This window comes from Anomaloglossus baeobatrachus, chromosome 2 (assembly GCF_048569485.1).
Source record: "Anomaloglossus baeobatrachus isolate aAnoBae1 chromosome 2, aAnoBae1.hap1, whole genome shotgun sequence".
NCBI lineage: Eukaryota > Metazoa > Chordata > Amphibia > Anura > Aromobatidae > Anomaloglossus > Anomaloglossus baeobatrachus.
In genome coordinates, this window is record NC_134354.1 from 645,597,880 (window position 1) to 645,616,136 (window position 18,257).

Below are 18,257 nucleotides of genomic sequence, written 5' to 3' on the forward strand. Positions count from 1 at the left end.
AACTTGAGAATGGCAGTAGCTATAGGCATAGAAGTGATGTCTAGGTATACTAAAGTAGCCATGCGCTACGCAATGAAGCCACCTATAGCGCCACCTGGTGGAAAACAACGGAGTTAGCATTTTTATCTCGAAAACGGAACAAGATAGAGAAAAAAGTGAATTAAAAAATTGTAGGGCATGATCAATTCAATACGAATCGACACCTTGCATACACCTTGCACTGTATGTAAACAACCACACACAGACTGTGACAAATCACTGAATTCAGTGTTTTAACCTCTGCAGCATGCTGTCCTCAGATTATACAGCAAAAACCTGCTGACAGATTCCCTTTAAGAGATATGAAGATTAATATTCTGCATTTCCATTTAAGGGAACAAAATGGAGAGAACAGAACCATCAAATATTAAAGCACCACTCCAGTGGTTTTTCTTTTTTTTTTTTTACAGTGCTGGAGTGGCACTTTAAATCTCACTCTCCTGCCGTCATTCTTGCACTCATCTGGCATTTTCACCTTTTTTTGCATCGGTCCAGTCCCATGGTACCATCTTGTGCCTGTAACTTCTCACTGGCTGGAAGTCAGAAGTTACATGACAAGGTCTCAATGCAAGAGCCAGAACGAAGCTCCCATAGAGATTCATTGAGTTGTGACCTCCGGTGTGCTTCATGAAACACTGGTGCAGCCGGCAGGTCACTTATCGTCAGAGATAAAGACGATGGTAGATAGAGATATATATTTATATATATATATCTCTATTTATTTATTTTTTTTAAAGCAGGAGTTCACAACGTTTTTGGGTTCAAGGGCCACAGTGTCAAATCACACTAATACCATTGGCCGCAATAATGCCAAAGTATTACCTTCTGAAAAAGTGTGTGCCGTAAATATTGAAAAGGTGATTGTTCCACTTATACGGCTCCCATCTGTCAGGAAAATAGAGGTACACTTCTCTACATTGTACTACGGTATTTGCCGAATGCTGAAATAACCCAGCGTTTCATTTCTCCTGTGCACTACATTGAATATAACTGCACTCATGCATGGCCACTTCTTGATCTCATGCACTCCTTTCAGTTCTACACTAATCTTACCAAAATACATTGTGCTTCCTTTTGTAGCCCCCTAGATTTTTATCTGGGTTGCCAAACCCGAACATTAACATGGACTTCACTGAGAAGTAGTTTGTGTATTTGTGTATATAGCAAACCCAGTGGTTATTATATATTTATAATAACCTCTGGGTTTGCTGGTTACGGTGGCTGTTAGACCATGCCAGGTACATTTTCTAAAAGGCATCGTGTAGTGTATTTGTAACATACGTCACACCTGGATAGTAGATGAACCACTAAAGCAAGATCCTTCAACTCAAATTTTCAACAACTACAATATGATCATTAAGGAAGCCTCACAGAAAGGACTATTAAAAAAAAAAGAGAAAATTTTTTTAAATATTACAAATTTTATGATGCCATATTTCTATTACTTACCTAAAATACACAAAGATCCAATAAACCCACCTGGACGCCCAATAATTTCAGGCGTGAATTCCATAACCAGTAACCTCTCCCACTTTGTGGATTTATTTCTACAAGGATATGTAGTCAAACAAGACTCATATCTTAAAGATTCAACCCAGCTAATAAAAGAAATACTAAATTTACCTCCACTGAGGGATAGCCTATTACTCACTGGATGTATGCTCCTTATATAATAACATAGTACACACCAGGGGCTTACAAGCCATTGAAGAAATATTAATAAAAGACACAGAAATATCTGTAACACAAAGACAATTTTTATTAACAGCAATAGAATTTATACTAGAGAATAATGTATTTTCGTTTGAAGGCTCTCATTATAGACAAATCAGGGGCTGTGCGATGGGGACGAGATTCGCACCAAGTTACGCTAACATCTTCATGGGTGCATTTGAATCCGTCTCCATCGCACAGTCAAAATACAAAGAACATATAGTTTTATACCGTCGTTTCATAGACGACCTATTCCTGATCTGGAGGGGTCCGCTTATAAAAGCAAAAGAATTTGTAGAGGATTTAAATAAAAATGAATGGGGATTATCCTTTACAGCCACCCACTCGGATAAAACTATTCAATATTTAGATCTACAGATCACTTTGACTGAAACTGGAAAGATCACAACATCAACGCATTTCAAGACTGTGGATGTAAATAGTTATCTGAAATTTGACAGTGGACACCTACCAAGATGGGTTCGGAATATCCCATATGGACAATATAGGAGGATAAGGAAAAACTGTACGTCTGATAAGGACTATGAGAATGAATCCAAAATTCTCAAGCAGCGATTTTTTAGAGAAAGGATACCCTAAAAAGCTACTATATGACGCTTTTATAAAAACAAACTCCCTCACCCAATAAAAATGCATACAATCTAAACAAAAGAACAAGACAGAAAATGAAGGAAAAAATAAATTATCAAAATGGAGTTTAGTCACTACATTCTGCCAACCAAGAACCCATATTGAAAATTATATATATATATATATATATATATATATATATATATATATATATATATATATATATATATATATATATATATATAAATATTGGTTCATACTAAAGAGTGACCCTATTCTAACAGAACATATACCCCACAGACCGATTGTCATCTATAAGAAAAATAGGAGTATAGGTAACATGGTTGCACCTAGCAATACCTCCATAAGATCATCAATAACCAAAGTTGACAACCCAAATCTATGGGGTTGCTATCCTTGTAAAATACCTAAATGCCTATGCTGCCAGGTTATAACAAAAGGGGCAAAAACTTTTACCTCCAAAACCACAGGGGAAACCTTCATAATAAAACATAAATTAAACTGCCAATCCACATATGTAGTTTACCTGTTAGAATGCCCCTGTGGCACCCAATATGTGGGTCGGACGATACAAGAAATGCACTCTAGGCTCAATAAACATCGACACAACATCAAAATCGGTTATGCACTACACAGTATCTCAAAACACTACAACATCCTGCATAACAGGGAGTACAAGAAAATGACACTCACGATTATAGACTCCATCAACAGTAAAGATCCACAAGCATTAACCAAATTAATCAGAAAAGAAAGTTATTGGATCTTTAAATTTGGCACCTTGGCCCCAGAAGGACACAACCTAACATTGGATAATGTCGCTAATTAATATTATGAGGGCTACCTGTTATATATCTTCTTGTAATTTAAAAAAAAAGATTTTGTAAACAGACTTTTTTAGAAAAAAATATGAGACAAAGGGGTAACTCTGGAATAATATGTAAACCCGTGACACCATTTATTCTCCAACGATATAGATTGATAATGTGTGAGGACGTATGCATGTAGATGTTTATATATATATATATGTGTGTGTGTATAATATATATATATATATATATATATATATATATATACATATATATACGTATATCGTGTGAGGGTGTATATATATATATATATATATATATATATATATAAATGTATACAAAAAATACAAAAAATAAAATATTTTTTAAAAAAATTTAAAAAAATAGAGAACAATTGATAATATCTGAGAAACCGATCCCCGTATATACATACCCCAAACAACAAACAAAAAAAGCAAAAGATAATAGCAAAATTAACACTGGTATAAAAATAACTAGTATGACAAATGGACGGTACGGAAGATATGGAGAATAACCTCAATTGTAAAAATAATCTAAAAATAATCCAAAAAGGGCTTCCTAATCCTATTACTATTATTTTAGCGGTATTATGACTTTTATTATAATTTTTTTTTCCTTAAAATACTAAAATATTAAAATATTAAAATTCATGACATAAGAAATATTTTAAATTATAAAGATTCTATAAGATTTTATATATCTACATAACCGTTATATTTTATATAAATGAGTATAAATATATTCAATCATATTTATATAATAATTTTACAATCACAATTCTTATTAATTGCTTTTAATATCATTCTTCTAGCCATTATTGCTTTTAATGTGAGTTTATATTATGTGTTTTTATCATATATTTTTTGATTCATTATAAGACTTTAGTACCCTTAGGGTTAAATGATCCAACGATTTAATCATACGGCACACCCATAAGTTTCACCTGTGGGGTTCTTATAAATTTATTGTATGTAAACCACTCCTGCTATACCTGAGGAAAGCAACAGATATTTTGCTGAAACGCGTTGTATATAACAAACAGGAGCTTTTTTATTACTATTAATAATAAAGCAAATCATCATATTAGCCTGTCAGCCCATTCATTAGCGCTCAACCAGACCGAAATTCTATCCACTATAGTAGATGTAGGAGGCACTATTAGGCGGTGGTGTGGCTTTTCTGCAGCGTTGTGCAGTTTGGGGTGTCACGGTGCTCCTATCTGGTTCCTGGCTCTCCAAACCCCCTCCCAGGGTACATCTTAATGAGGTAGGTAGCAATATGGCAGATCCGACCTTGGTATGAACAGTTCAAATGCTATACTGGATAACAGTATGATGCTTTACATCTTTTGAAGCATTTACCTGCGACGCTGGATTTCCATGCAGGCTTTGGTTATGTGGCAACTGGATTGGTACTCTGCTGTGGGAAATCTATAACTGTGGTTTGGCCTTGCTGCGATAGGTTCCAAAAAGACTGTCTGGCAAGGTACAGGACATTAGCCGCCCTTGTAACCTGCTCATCACCTCAAGCCTGGCTTGTCTTAACTGCCAACTGCAGTTAAGACAACTGCCAGACATCTTTCAATACAGTCCCTTGTCATCACATACCAACACCTGCTGGTCTCCAGTGGTATTACAGAGCAACAACTTACAGTACATTTGCCAGAATGACACCAGACAGTACATCAAACCATAAGTTATTCTATAGACTCCTATGAATGCAGAAACGTTTGTAATGACACCCCCTTGAAGAAGAACCAAGCCACCCTTGGCTTTCCCAAGAGGTCTCTGCTAAATAGATAATGGGTCGTTCTCCTGTAACCACTAAGATATGTGTAGATGTACACCTGAAAAAAACGACTTTGTCGTATCATAGTGCAACTGTAGGATTTTCCTGTTACTGGTGTTTCAGAACTTCACTTGAGTTCACAAAGCTACGCCTCATGCTGCATGGTGCTCTTTGATCCATTCAGATTGAGGAAGGAGAGTCTGAGTCTGGTCCAGAGATATCCAGAGCAATGTCAGCAGGCAAATGTCCATGCCTTCCGGACATCAAATAGTAAGGAGTATATCCAGTGGAGCAGTGTGTGGTATTATTGTAGAGATACACTAGCTCCGGGAGAAGCCTTGGCCAGTCAGTTTGCTTGTGTGGAGGAACCACCTTGAGCATGCTGAAAAGGCTGGGGCCACACGGGGATTACTGCGATCCCCTCGCATGACACTCGGCTCACGCTGGCAGCACAGCAGAGCTGAATGTCATGCGAGTGTGCCTGCGACTGAGGTCCGATCGTGCAAGCGGACCTCAGCTGACGAGGGGCGGGCCGGCATGGAGTAGGGAAGGGAGGGATTTATCACCTCTGTAGCCGGCTATTGCCATTCTCGCACTGCACTCGCGGTACACTAGTGTACCGCGAGTGCAGTGCAATTTTTTTCCCGCCCCATTGACTTTAATGGGTGCAAGGGAAACAATGATCGCATTACAATCGCAGCATGCTGCGATTGTTTTCTCGGTCCAATTAGGGCTGAGAAAATAATCGCTCATGTGCGTTGACACACAGGCTAATATTGGTCCGAGTGGAATACGATGTTATATCGCACTCCACTCGCACTGTTTTTCTCGCCGTGTGTCTTAGGCCTAAGGGTTTGGTTCATCTTCTCACACAGACCATTTCCCTGTAGATGATAGGTTGCAGTTCTCAACTTCTTACAATTATATAGTGCACACAGCTCCTGAAACAACTGAGACTCAAAGGATTGGTGAGAATATTTCTAGGGCTCCCATACGGTGAGATGAATCTTTTCCACAAGGCGTCTGCAGTGGTCCGGGCAGTAAGGTCTCTCACCGAGATGGCTACCACGAACTTTGTTTAGTGGTCAATGACTGTCATAGCATATGTATACCCAGAGCGACTTGGCTTCACTTTGACATGGTCAATAGCTACAAGCTCCAAGGGGCTCTTTCTCACTATGGGGTGAAGAGGAGCACGCTGATAATGTCTTTCACCCCTGGCCACAGCACAAGTGGGGCACTCTTCAAATGTCGAATAGTGGTCACTTGAGACCCGGTGTCAATCAATGCAGGGAACCTCACTCCAATATTACTGACTTACCGTGGGGCCAGAGCCCAAGTACTTTGGCATCGAGGTTGGATCTATGGGACTTAAGGTCTCTCCTCCTGAGGGGTGTCCCACTGCCTCAGGGGGTAACCGTTTAGCTGTCAGCAATGCTCTTCTCGGTGACCATGTAGATGGCAGAATTCATATTCTTGTTTTCGGGCTCTCTTGTACCAGGTATTCCAAGACCTCTCTGGGGGTCGGCATCAGTTCTCTCTTGGTCCTGCAGGTAGCTATTCACGTTCTAATCTTGAATCTCTCTTCCTCGCCTAGAGGGGTATTCCAGTAGCTCCAACAGCTTCATAACCTTTTGCAGGATTTTGGTGAGACTTGACCAGCCAGGGTGGCTTTATATTCTGAAGGCGGGGCAAAAGCTCCTTGCTCTGCAATATGACTTGATATGGGCAAGTCTGTTGTAGGCTTAATCTCTCCAGCTTCTTGGGTCTTAGACTGAGGTTTCTCCTTCAGGACCTCTATGGCCAATTCCTCCAGTTCCAAGAAAGAGGTTGCTGGATGGTCAACATTTTTAGTTGACACTTCAGAGTCTTGTCCAAAACACCTTGTATGAATTGTTCTTGAAGAGTCTGATCGTGACCCTCAGCTTCTCAAGGGTTCACATGGATGATGGCACTCAAGGCTTTTTGGAGTGACAGGGCAAAGACTCTGAGAAACTCTTGTCATTTTTTTCTCTTTCAAAAAAAATGCTTCTTCAACTCTGAAGTGGTCCTTCTTTCAAAACTGACCTTTAGTCTCTCTTGGATCTGATCTATGGTTTGGTGTTCAGACTGAGGCCAGGACTTGAACTCAAGAGTGCTGATCCCTGTAGCTGGCCAATTAAGATCTCCTCTTTCTGCTCCTCAGTGACAGGGTACAGTTTGAAGGTAACCTGCATTTTCTCTCTGAAGTCTGTGTATGTGTGAGGTGCTCCCTCATAGTGGGGAAGCCAGGGGGCGCCGAAGTAAGATGGCATGGTCAGAGGCATGATACAACTAGCGGCTGAGGATGGATTGGCATTCATCTGTGTACTAAGTAAACATCTCCGTGGTGGTGGCCCCTGGGTCACTGATGAATCTTCGCGCTCCATGCTGTAGCTATCTTCACTGCAAGACATTGCACTCGATATCCTGCACCAGACTGGATGGGTCGATTTCAGAAAACTTGACAATTCGGGAGGCGTTGCTATGGGCAACAGCCAAGAAATGGGAGCGTGGCACCTTTAACAGTTGCGTAGGAAACTTGCTTTGGTGAAATGGGCTAAACCAAAGGGCAGTTAAAGATTTAGACAGTCTCTCCCCCGCCCCCCTCCCATTGTTTCCCCAGTCGTACTCACACAAGCATCTGCAGCTCGCTATTTTCAGCACAAGATGAACATAAGGCACAGAAGTAAATATTCTGTATGTGACACAAAAAATTTTAGATGTAACATACATCACACCCGGGTAGTAGGTGCAGGAGCACTATTAGGCCCAGACGTAGATGCGGAGCGGTGGTGTGGCTTTTCTGAGGTGTTGTGCAGTTTGGGGTGTCACGGTGCTCCTACCTCATTCCTGATGCTCCAAACCAGTTCCCAGGGTACATCTGTATGAGGTAGGTAGGAATAAGGCAGAGACCGCACCTTGTATGAACAGATCAAACTCTTTACTGGAAAACACTATGATTAATTACATCTTCTGAATTATTTTTAGGCTTTGGTTAGTTGACAACAGGACTGGTTCTCTGCTGTGGGGAACCTATAACTGCAGTTTGGCCTTGCTGCTGGAGAGGTAGAGGACATTAGCCGCACTTGTCACCTGCTCATCACCTCCAGCTCAGCTTGTCTCAACTGCCAACTGTCATCTCTCCCTGGTTACCATAGTGACCAGGCTATAGAGGATATTGATCAGACAGTCTCCAATACAGTCCCTTGCCTACACTTATACCACCACCTGCTGGCCTCCAGTGGTATTACAGAGCAACAACTTACATTTATTTTGACAGAATGACACCAGGCAACACAGCAAATCATAAATTATTCTACAGACTTCTATGAATGCAGAAACATTTGTAATGGCTCCTTCTGGGTCATTACATATTGAAATGCTTGTGCATTGCAATACACTATACCAACGATTAGAGTAATAAAAACTAATGTCCCATATAGTGACTAAGTAAAAAAGTTAAAAAAAATTGTAACAATTATTTAAAAAAAATCACAGAAAATGAAAAACATACTATACTATTAAATACATATATTTATGTAATTAAAAAATATACACATTTGGCATTACCATGTCCAGAACTAATCAGTCTACAAAACTGTCGTTATTTTAACCCCTTCAGTGAACAATGTAAAAAAAATGCTTTTTCATCATACCACCTGCTAAAAGACAAAAGTGGAATAAATCGTGATCAAAAAGTCATATATAAATGAAAATGGTATTGCTGAAAATGTCATCTTGACCCGCAAACAAAAAACCCTAAAGCTATGTGCGCACTAGAAAAGTGATTTTTCTTAAGAAAATTTCTTGAGAAACTTCTGGGAGTTGAAGATTACCGCATCTGCGGTAAAAAAACGCACCAAAACCACGGCGAAAAACTCATGCGGTTTTGCCACTGTTTTGGTGCGTTTTTGACACGGTTTTTCCGCAGGTTGGTCCCTGTGGTTTTCTATGCTGCAATAATATATAAATAAAGCATGTTGGAAAAAAAAAAAAAAAAAAAAGATAGATAAATGGATAGATAGATAAATGGATAGATAGATAGGTAGGATAGGTAGATGGATAGATAATCAATGGATTGATCTGTCCTCTATCAATCAATAGAGTCCCTGTGAGGACACAGCAGTTCTCACGGTCGGTAGTGTGTTCATATTACCGACCGTGAGAAATGACCTGTAATTACCTCTCTGTAGTCTCGTTACGAGGCTGCTTCCTGTATAGTTTCAGTCGCGGCTGGATGCAAGCGTTGTGGTAGCTGTGTGTTGGGGGGTGTAATAAAGGGGTTAAAGAGGCGCTTTTTTTGTCTTTTATTTAAAATAAAGGATTTTTCGGTGTGTGCTTATTCACTTTACTTACGAGTTAATCATGAAAGCTGTCTCATAGATGCTGCCATGATTAAGCCTGGACTTAAATGGCAGCGATCCGCTGCCATTTAACTCCTTATTACCTGGATTGCCACCTCATCACGGCAATCTGGAAGAGTCGGGGACACTCCGGGATTGCCGCATAATTGATGCGACAGTCCCGGGGCAGCTGCGGGCTGATATTCTTGGCTGTGGGAGGGGGGCATTAACCCTGGCCCTCGCCCTCCCCAGCCTGAGAATATCGGGCCGCCGCTGTGTGTTTACCTCGGCTGGACGGTAAAAATACGGCGGAGCCCGTGTTGTTTTTATTGTTTTTTTTTATATGTACGTTTGATTTCTATGTGTATTCTATATGTCTGTGTGTGAGTTTGATGTGTGTTTACTATATGTCTGTGTTTGATATGTGTGTGTTTACTCTCTGCTCCGCTTCCTCCTCCTGTTATAATGACATCACTTCCCTGCAAATGCAGGGTAGTGATGAACATTACCGCAGGTAAACCGCGGCTATACCGAGGGTATACTGAACATCATTTGCTACCTGCGGTATACCCGCGGTATTTTGCGATTACATTACAGTGAATGGAGTTAAATACCGCAGGTACCTGCGGAAAAGAAGGGACATGCACATTTTCTCAAGAAATTTTCTCAAGAAATTCTGCAGAAAGAATGTTTTTGAGAAAAAATGCAGTGTGCGCACAGCTATTTTTTTTTCCCATAGGTTTTGCTGGGAAATGTCTGCAGAAAGGTTACAAACATTTCTCAAGAAATTTCTGCAGCAAAACCGCGGGTAAAAACGCAGTGTGCGCACAAGGTCTAACTCGGCTCAGAGGAAAAATAAAAAAGCTATAAGTCTTAAGGTGGCTTTACACGCTACGATATCGCTAAAGCGATGTCATTGGGGTCACGGAATTTGTGACGCACATCCGGCTGCTTTAGCGATGTCGTTGTGTGACACCTATGAGCAATTTTGAATCGTCGCAAAAACGTTCAAAATCGCTCATCGGTGACATCACCCCCTATTCCCAATTATCGTTGCTGCTGCTTGGACGATGTAGTTCGTCGTTCCTGTGGCAGCACACATCACTACGTGTGACACCGCAGGAACGAGGAACCTCAGCGGCCGCCGACAATGCGGAAAGAAGGAGGTGGGCGGGATGTTACATCCCGCTCATCTCTGCCCCTTCGCTTCTATTGGGCGGCCACTTAGTGACGTCGCTGTGACGCCGAACGAACCGTCCCCTTAGAAAGGAGGCGGTTCGCCGGTCACAGCGACGTCGCTAGGCAGGTAAGTAGTGTGACGGGTCCGCGCGATTGTGTGCGTCACGGGCAACGATTTGCCTGTGTCGCACAAACGATGGGGGCGGGTACCCACGCTAGCTATATTGGTAACGATATCGCAGCAATTTTTTTCTTTCAAATTCTTTTTGTGTTAAAGTGCCAAAACATTAAATAAATTATATAAATATGGTATCCCCGTAATCGTACTGAAAAATAAAGCCATCTTATCAACTTTACCACACGGTGAAAAATAATTAAAAAAAAAAAATCCTGAATTGCTTTTTCATGTTTATTCTGCCTCCCAAAAATCGGAAGAGAATGCCATAAAAAATATTAAGTGCCAAAAGAAATATGCCAATAAAAAACGTCTACTCATCCAGCAAAATAAAAAAAGTCCTCATATGACTCTCTAAAAAATTATAGCTCATAAAATACGGTGATGCAAAAACTTTTTTTTGTAATAAAAAACGTTTTTTAGTGTATGATGGTAACTAGAGATGGGCGAACTCTCAATGTCTCAGTTTGGCAGGTGTAGCCGGTCTTTTTTTAAAAAAAAAAAAGCCCGTTTTGGACCGGACTTGATTCTGAACTTGACCCTGAACGTCGAGCCCCAGATAGGTCTAAGGGACCCTAACTTCACTGTTATAAAATGGTGTTAGTAAGGGCTATTGGGCTGTAAAAGGAAACAAAATTGGTATTAACCCCTTAACGACCGCGGGCCGTAAAATTACGTCCTAGTGGTCATAATGTTACTGCCCGCGGTCTGCCGGCAGCAGCATGCCGCGATCGGCGCAAATCTCAGCTGATTTTCACAGCTGAGATGTGTGCCTGCTAGGCACGAGCAGAATCGTTATCTGCTCGTGCCGTTTAACCCCTTAAATGGCGCTGTCAATATGTGACAGCGCCATTATAAGCGCGATCGCGGTAAACTTTTACTTACCGCCCGATACCGGAAGTCACGTGACGTGATCACGTGACTTCCGATAGTTGTCATGGTAGCACAGGGTCATGTGATGACTCCTGTACTACACATGAATTGCTTTCACTTTTGCTGTGCCAGCGGCACAGCAAAAGAGAAAGAGAGTGTATCTGCTGTTTACAGCTGTATAGCTGTGATCAGCAGATAGATAAGAGCGATCGGAATGCTGATCGCAATAGCCCCCTTGGGGGACTAGTAAAATAAAAAAAAAAGTTAAAAAAAGTTTTAAAAAATTTAAAAAAAACCTAAAAGTTCAAATCACCCCCATTCGCCCCATTGAAAATTAAAGGATTAAAAAAATATACACACATTTGGTATGGCCGCGTTCAGAAATGCCCGATCTATCAAAATATAAAATCAATTAATCTGATCAGTATACGGCGTAGCGGCAAAAAAATTCCAAACGCCAAAACGACATTTTTTTGTTGCCACAACTTTTACGCAAAATGCTATAAGAGGCGATCAAAACGTAGCATCTGCGCAAAAATGGTACCGTTAAAAACGTCAGCTCGAGACGCAAAAAATAAGCCGTCAATGAGCCATAGATCCCGAAAAATGAGAACGCTACGGGTCACGGAATATGGCGTAAAACATGCGCCACTTTTTTCGGTCAAACTTCAGATTTTTTTTTTTTAACCTTTTATATACAAGTAAACCTATACATGTTTGGTGTCTACGAACTCGCACTGACCTGAAGCATCACACTCACCCATCAGTTTTACCATATAGTGAACACAGTGAATAAAATATCTCAAAAACTATAGTGCTATCGCACTTTTTTTGCAATTTTTCTGCATTTGGAATTTTTTTGCCGTTTTCCAGTACACTATATGGTAAAACTTATGGTTTCATTTAAAAGTACAGCTCGTTCCGCAAAAAATGAGCCCTCACATGACCATATTGACTGAAAAATAAAAAAGTTACGTCTCTCAGAAAAAGAATGGCGAAAAAAAAACAAAACGGAAAGCGAAAAATCGGCCGGTCGTGAAGGGGTTAAAGCAGGACAGTTATACTTGCTGAGTTTTTGCTCCGCTGTATCACTGCTTCCCTGTCCGCTCTTTAACTTTCATGAATATTCACTGCCTTCCCCGCCCACCTTCTGTGACCACTTCTGTGATTGCGTAGACAGCCCTTAAGCTGGGTTTACACACTGCAACATCGCAAAGGACATCGCTGTAACGTCACCGGTTTTGTGACGTAACAGCGACCTCCCTAAGTCTCTGTTGAGTCGCAGGTGAGCTGTCAAACAGGCAAACCTGGCCAACAACGCAACAGCGATCCGGACCTGCAGAGCGACCTAGCTGGTTGTTGGGGACGTTGATAAGCAGCTTTTTGAAAGGGAAGTTGCTAACAAAGTCGCTGCAAAGTCTTTCACACACTGAAACTTTCTAGCGATCATGCTGCACAGCGGGAAACAAAGGACCTAGGAATGGTCCTGAACGATTTGTAGCAATCAGCAACTTCACAGCAGGGGTCAGGTCGCTGATGTGTTTCACACACTGCAACATCACAAACGACATCGCTATTGCGTCACAAAACCGGTGACGTTACAGCGATGTCGTTTGAGATGTTGCAGTGTGTAAACCCAGCTTAAGTCCTGGCTCCATACAATGTGTGCAGAACTGTGTGTCCCGGCACCATACAACATGCGTAGTGTCTTCAGTAAAATAGCTCTGGAGATCGCGGTACACGCATGCACGAACGTTGGCATCGTTTTAATGAAGCCCTCATCATTGTGGCAATGTGCACGAGCAGCCAACAGCAGCAATGGTGGCATGACACCATATTTAAATAAAGAAAAGGGGGCACGTCATAGAGGACGGAGAAGGAGGAATTTACAGCTTGTACCCAACCCACAAAGACCCGTCAATCAAAGGTGCAGTGCATTTCTGGAACTTTGATTACAGATATATCAGTACTCAAGCATTCGATCTTTCAGCAAAAGGTATGCTTGGATTCTGCATCCTAGTGCCAGTATGCCACTGCCTTTTCTTCATATAGCAAAATCCTGGTGGTTGGTTCCCTTTAAAGAAAAAATAACAGGTCTGTGAGAACCGGAATTCTTGCTGGTTGGTTGGTGATCAAATACTTAGGGTCCCACTGCTGGATTATAAGACGCTTTTTTCCTCCAAATCTGGGGGTAAAATGGGTGTGTGTCTTATAATCTGGATACAGCTTACCGGGTCGGCGCTGCGGAGCGAGGTCACAGGATAGAGGGTCGGCGATACTATTGCTCGGGACAGTTGCAGCGGTGTCACGGCTCAGGAGGGTCGCCAATACTGGGGGCTATGGGTTGAAGCGGCGGGTGCCATTTAGCCGACGGGCAGCGGATCCCATTGAATCTGGCGGTGGGCTCTGTTGAGCCGGACGACAGGTGATGCGATAGACTTCAAGAAAATGGCTGCAGGAGTGGCACGTGCGTAGATTGAAATCTTGGAGAGCCGAGCCCGCAGCCCATTGGCAGGCTCAATGGCGCCCGTCGTGACATCCCTTGAACCCCTAGTATTGTCGACCCTCCTGAGCTGCGACACCCCCGAACCATAAGTATTGCCGACCTTCGATCCTGTGACCCTCCTAAGCCGTGTACAACCCCGTCCTCTGAGCCCGCAGCATCGCCGATTGAGCAGGCTGAGCCGCCCTGGTGAGCTAATTAGTATAAGACACTAGGGTTATAAGAGGGAACCCCCCCCCCCCCATTTTAACAATAAAAATATTTTTAAAATTTTTCATCTCTAGATTTGGGGAGCGTCTGATAATCCTAGGCTTTTACTCCAGTCAATAAGTTTACCAATTATTTTATGGTAAACTTAGGTGCCTCGGCTTATACTCGAGTATATACGGTACTTATTTTCCTCACTGTATGTTGTAGACACAGAGGCTTATTTTATACTTGGATTATATATAATATTTTTTTTTCATCTATTTGATTCATCCATTGAATGATTGGCTTCCTTACACACACTAAATTGTGTACGTTATTAAACAGGTTGACTGCACGATCAGGTGACACCAGGTTTGTATGTACCGCTTAAAAATGGAGACACATAGGTCTGCATAGGATCTGAAACCCCACAATGGTAGAATATTTCCAATAAAGACTGTTTACATCATTTTTCAATTTTAAATGCATTTGAGAAAATGCTTGGAAAGGTTTTCATAGCCTGTTTGTGACAAGCTGAAGCCTGAGCGCCAGAAAACTGGACCTGGTGAGTGTGAGCTCAGGTTAAACCATACCTGATATATAATGGGTACAGTCTCTTGTTCGCAGGTAGCGCACTGTGTGCATGTGCACATCTCTGTTGCCAAAAGTTTCTACAAAACAAAACTTATGAAAATGTCACATTACTTTTGCTTCTTGCAGTGTGAACGCATAGTCGAGGAATACGAGGATGAGCTTATAGAATTCTTCTCTCATGAAAAAGAAAATGTAATGGACAATCTCTGCAGTAAGCGAACAGGTAATTTATTCTCTTCTAAAAGGTAACATAGACACTAAGTAATTAAGCGGAAATCACACGGTATGACTAGCCACGCAGCTGAAACTTTGCCAAGCCATGGTGGTCAACGGCCGCACAGCCATGAAACTAAATCGTGCGGACATTGACTACTGCGGGTGGGCTGAGTTTTGGCTTTCCTGTGTGATCCTATATTTAGATTTTACATTATGTCCTATCTCTTAAAGGGTCAAAATACAGGATCAGTACAAGAAGGGAAGTTCTTTTAACCCCTTAATGACCTCGAATATGCATTAATGCCGGCTGGTAAGGGGCCTCATTCCTTCATTGCCTTTTTAAAATGTTAATTGAGAATGAGTGAAAATCCTGTTTGGTGCCATCCGACACCCTGCAGTAATGGTCCCAACTGGTTTTGGAACCGATCAGAGCTGATTAACCACTTTAATACCGCTGTCAATCGCTACAGTGGTATCTAAGAGGTTAAAAAAGGTTTTGAAGACTCCTTTTTGACAGGATCGTCCCTCCCCACAATAGTAATCTCGGGTGCCAAGATACCCTGAAGTCATTTGATGACCCCATTGTACGGAGTACAGCAGTGCATGAAAACAAACCAGTGATAAAAGTAAAAAATTATTCATGTTCCACAGTGGGTCAAAGTGAAAAAGTTATAAAAAAAAGAAAGCTAAATAAAATACGTAATAAAAAAACTGAAAAAAAAAGTGCACACAAATTCCAAAAACCTGTTTTGCCACTAAAATTGCAGCCATTTTGTTAAAACAAAAAATGTGCACAATTGGTATCACCGCTTCCAGAACGACCTGATCTATAAAGCTGTCACTTTATTTATTTTATACTGCGAACATGGTAAGCACCATAAAAAAAATAATCAAAATCACTACAAAAATTTGCTTTTTCATCATACTGACAGCAAAAAATGTAGACGAAGCCCAAAGTGACTCACAATCTTCCTCATTATAGTGAATGGTTAGGGTTTTGTCTAATTCGCGGTTTTTGGGATCTTCCCTGAAAACCCAACATAAGCGCTTATTAGAGACCATAGCATAAATATGAACCAAGCATTATTCTGATATTTGGCAGGTAAAATGAACAAATAGACTCCATCTGGTCTTTGTTCCGGGAGTGTCGCATCACTTTAGGCATCTTTTTGGCTCACAAGTGTGGACAACCACAATTCTGTGGACACCTAAAAAGATGGATACCACAGGAACAGATACGAAACTGAGTCCAAACTGTCTCCATCTGCCTCATTAGAGTGAGTAGTTTCGTCGGGGGTCTCACCGGAATCATATTTTTGAGGGATTTACACAGAAACCCCTAAGCAAGTGCTCAGTGCAGAACACAAGAATGTGATCCCAGCCTTATACTGAAAGCGATTAAAAAAAAAATTCCTTGTACCCCAAAATTCTGTCACTGGAATTAGTGGGGGCTCCCATGTTAGTGTTAGAACAAAGACTCTGGAAAAGCACCTACCCCCAAAATAAAATGTAACAAAATCTGTGATCAGTACAGCCCTAGAAGAATTACTTCAGGTATCTAGTTTCCAAAGTGAGGTTACTAGTCGGGGTTGCTGCTGTGTTGGTACCTTGGGGGCCCTGCAAATGAGACATTGTGCTGCAATCTATTTCAACCACATTTGTGTTTTCAAAATTCAGAAATGTCATCGCTTTTAGAAGAAATTGGATAACAAATTCTGGGGTGCATTTTGTTCTATCATTTGTAAAAGGGGAAAAAATGTGACTAAACAGCATTTTAGAGGAGAAATATTTATTTTTCTTCATTCCACGTTGCATTAGTTCCTGTGTAACTCCTAAAGGGTAAAAATACTTCCTGATAGCAGGAAATATAGCTGTATGAGGGCTTGTTTTTGGTGGGATGAGTTGTACTTTAGAATGACATTATTATTTCTGTAAGATAGTGTATTTGAAAACAGGAAACAAGTTCCAAGTGCAGTGAAAAAAAAAGTTCAATTGGATTTTTATTTTTTTTTATTTACCATGTTCACTGTATATTAAAACTGACCTGGCGGTATGATATCTGAGGTTAGTACGAGTACGTAGATACCAAACATGTATAGCTTTTTTTTCCACTTTGAAGTGGTGACAGTGGAAAAAAAAATTAGCTTTTGTCACATTGTCCGAAACCCATAACATTCTCATTTTTTTAGGATCTGGGGCTGTGTAAAAGCCTTTTTGGGCCCTGAGCTGATGTTTTTACTGATACAATTTTGGGTAGATGCCATGTTTTGATCGCTTGTTATTGCATTTTATTGCAATATTGCAGCAAACAAAAAGTAGTAATTCTGGCATTTTGATTTATTTTTTTGTTACGCCGTTCACCAATCAGATTAATTTTATATTTTAGTAGATCAAACATTTCTGAATTCGACTATACCAAACAGGTGTATTTTGTTTATTATTTTTGTTTTATTTTTAATGGGGCAAAAAAAGGGTGATTTGAACTTCCATGGTTTTGGGGGGGGGGTTCCCCAAGAATTTTATTGTTGTTTTTTTTTCTTTACTTTTTACAGCATTTAATAGCCTCCTAGAGGACTTGAAGCTGTGATTGTCCAATCACATGTGCTATACAGAGCAGTGCATCAGCATTATCAGCTCTCCTGTTTTGAGAAAGATGCGGGCTCAGCGTGTGAGCCTGCATCAAAGGCAGGCAGACGGTAGATGATGTACATGTACATCATCAGTTGTGAAGAGGTTAAAATGGTATTACTTTTGAGGAGTTTTGAATAGATAAGTCCATCAAATTCCATTTAAATCTGAATAGATCCCCAAAGAAATAGGGTTCATAAATTTCTTGGGAAGAAAAACTGAGAAATTGCTGTTAAACCGTTAATTGCTGTTTTAACCCTTCTAACATCTTAATCAAATGAAATGACGTTTGAAAAATGATGCAGATGTAAAGTCATATATGGCAAATGTTATTCATTGATTATTTTGTACAGTATGACTAACTGGTCAAAGGATATAAAAACTGAAAGTTTGAAAATTGCAAAATTTTCTCCCAAAATTGTGATCTTTACACAAATATCGATCTAAATTTACCACTAACAAAGTACAATGTGTCACGAAAAAAAATAATCTCCGAATCACTGGGATCCTGAGAGATGGTGAAACAGCCCCCATTATTCATGGCCAGAAATATG

At 40.7% G+C, this 18,257-nt stretch overlaps 1 protein-coding gene across 4 annotated transcripts in view; it reads left to right on the forward strand.

The window, feature by feature from the left end:
- The window catches only part of CNPY2 (canopy FGF signaling regulator 2), a 79,586-nt gene that overhangs the window by 43,971 nt on the left and 17,358 nt on the right, over nt 1-18,257 (forward strand). For all 4 annotated transcript variants that reach the window (XM_075336959.1, XM_075336960.1, XM_075336961.1 and 1 more), the window contains exon 5: nt 14,986-15,082. In XM_075336959.1, coding sequence (XP_075193074.1) covers nt 14,986-15,082 — 97 coding nt within the window. The remainder of the gene's footprint in view (nt 1-14,985; nt 15,083-18,257) is intronic.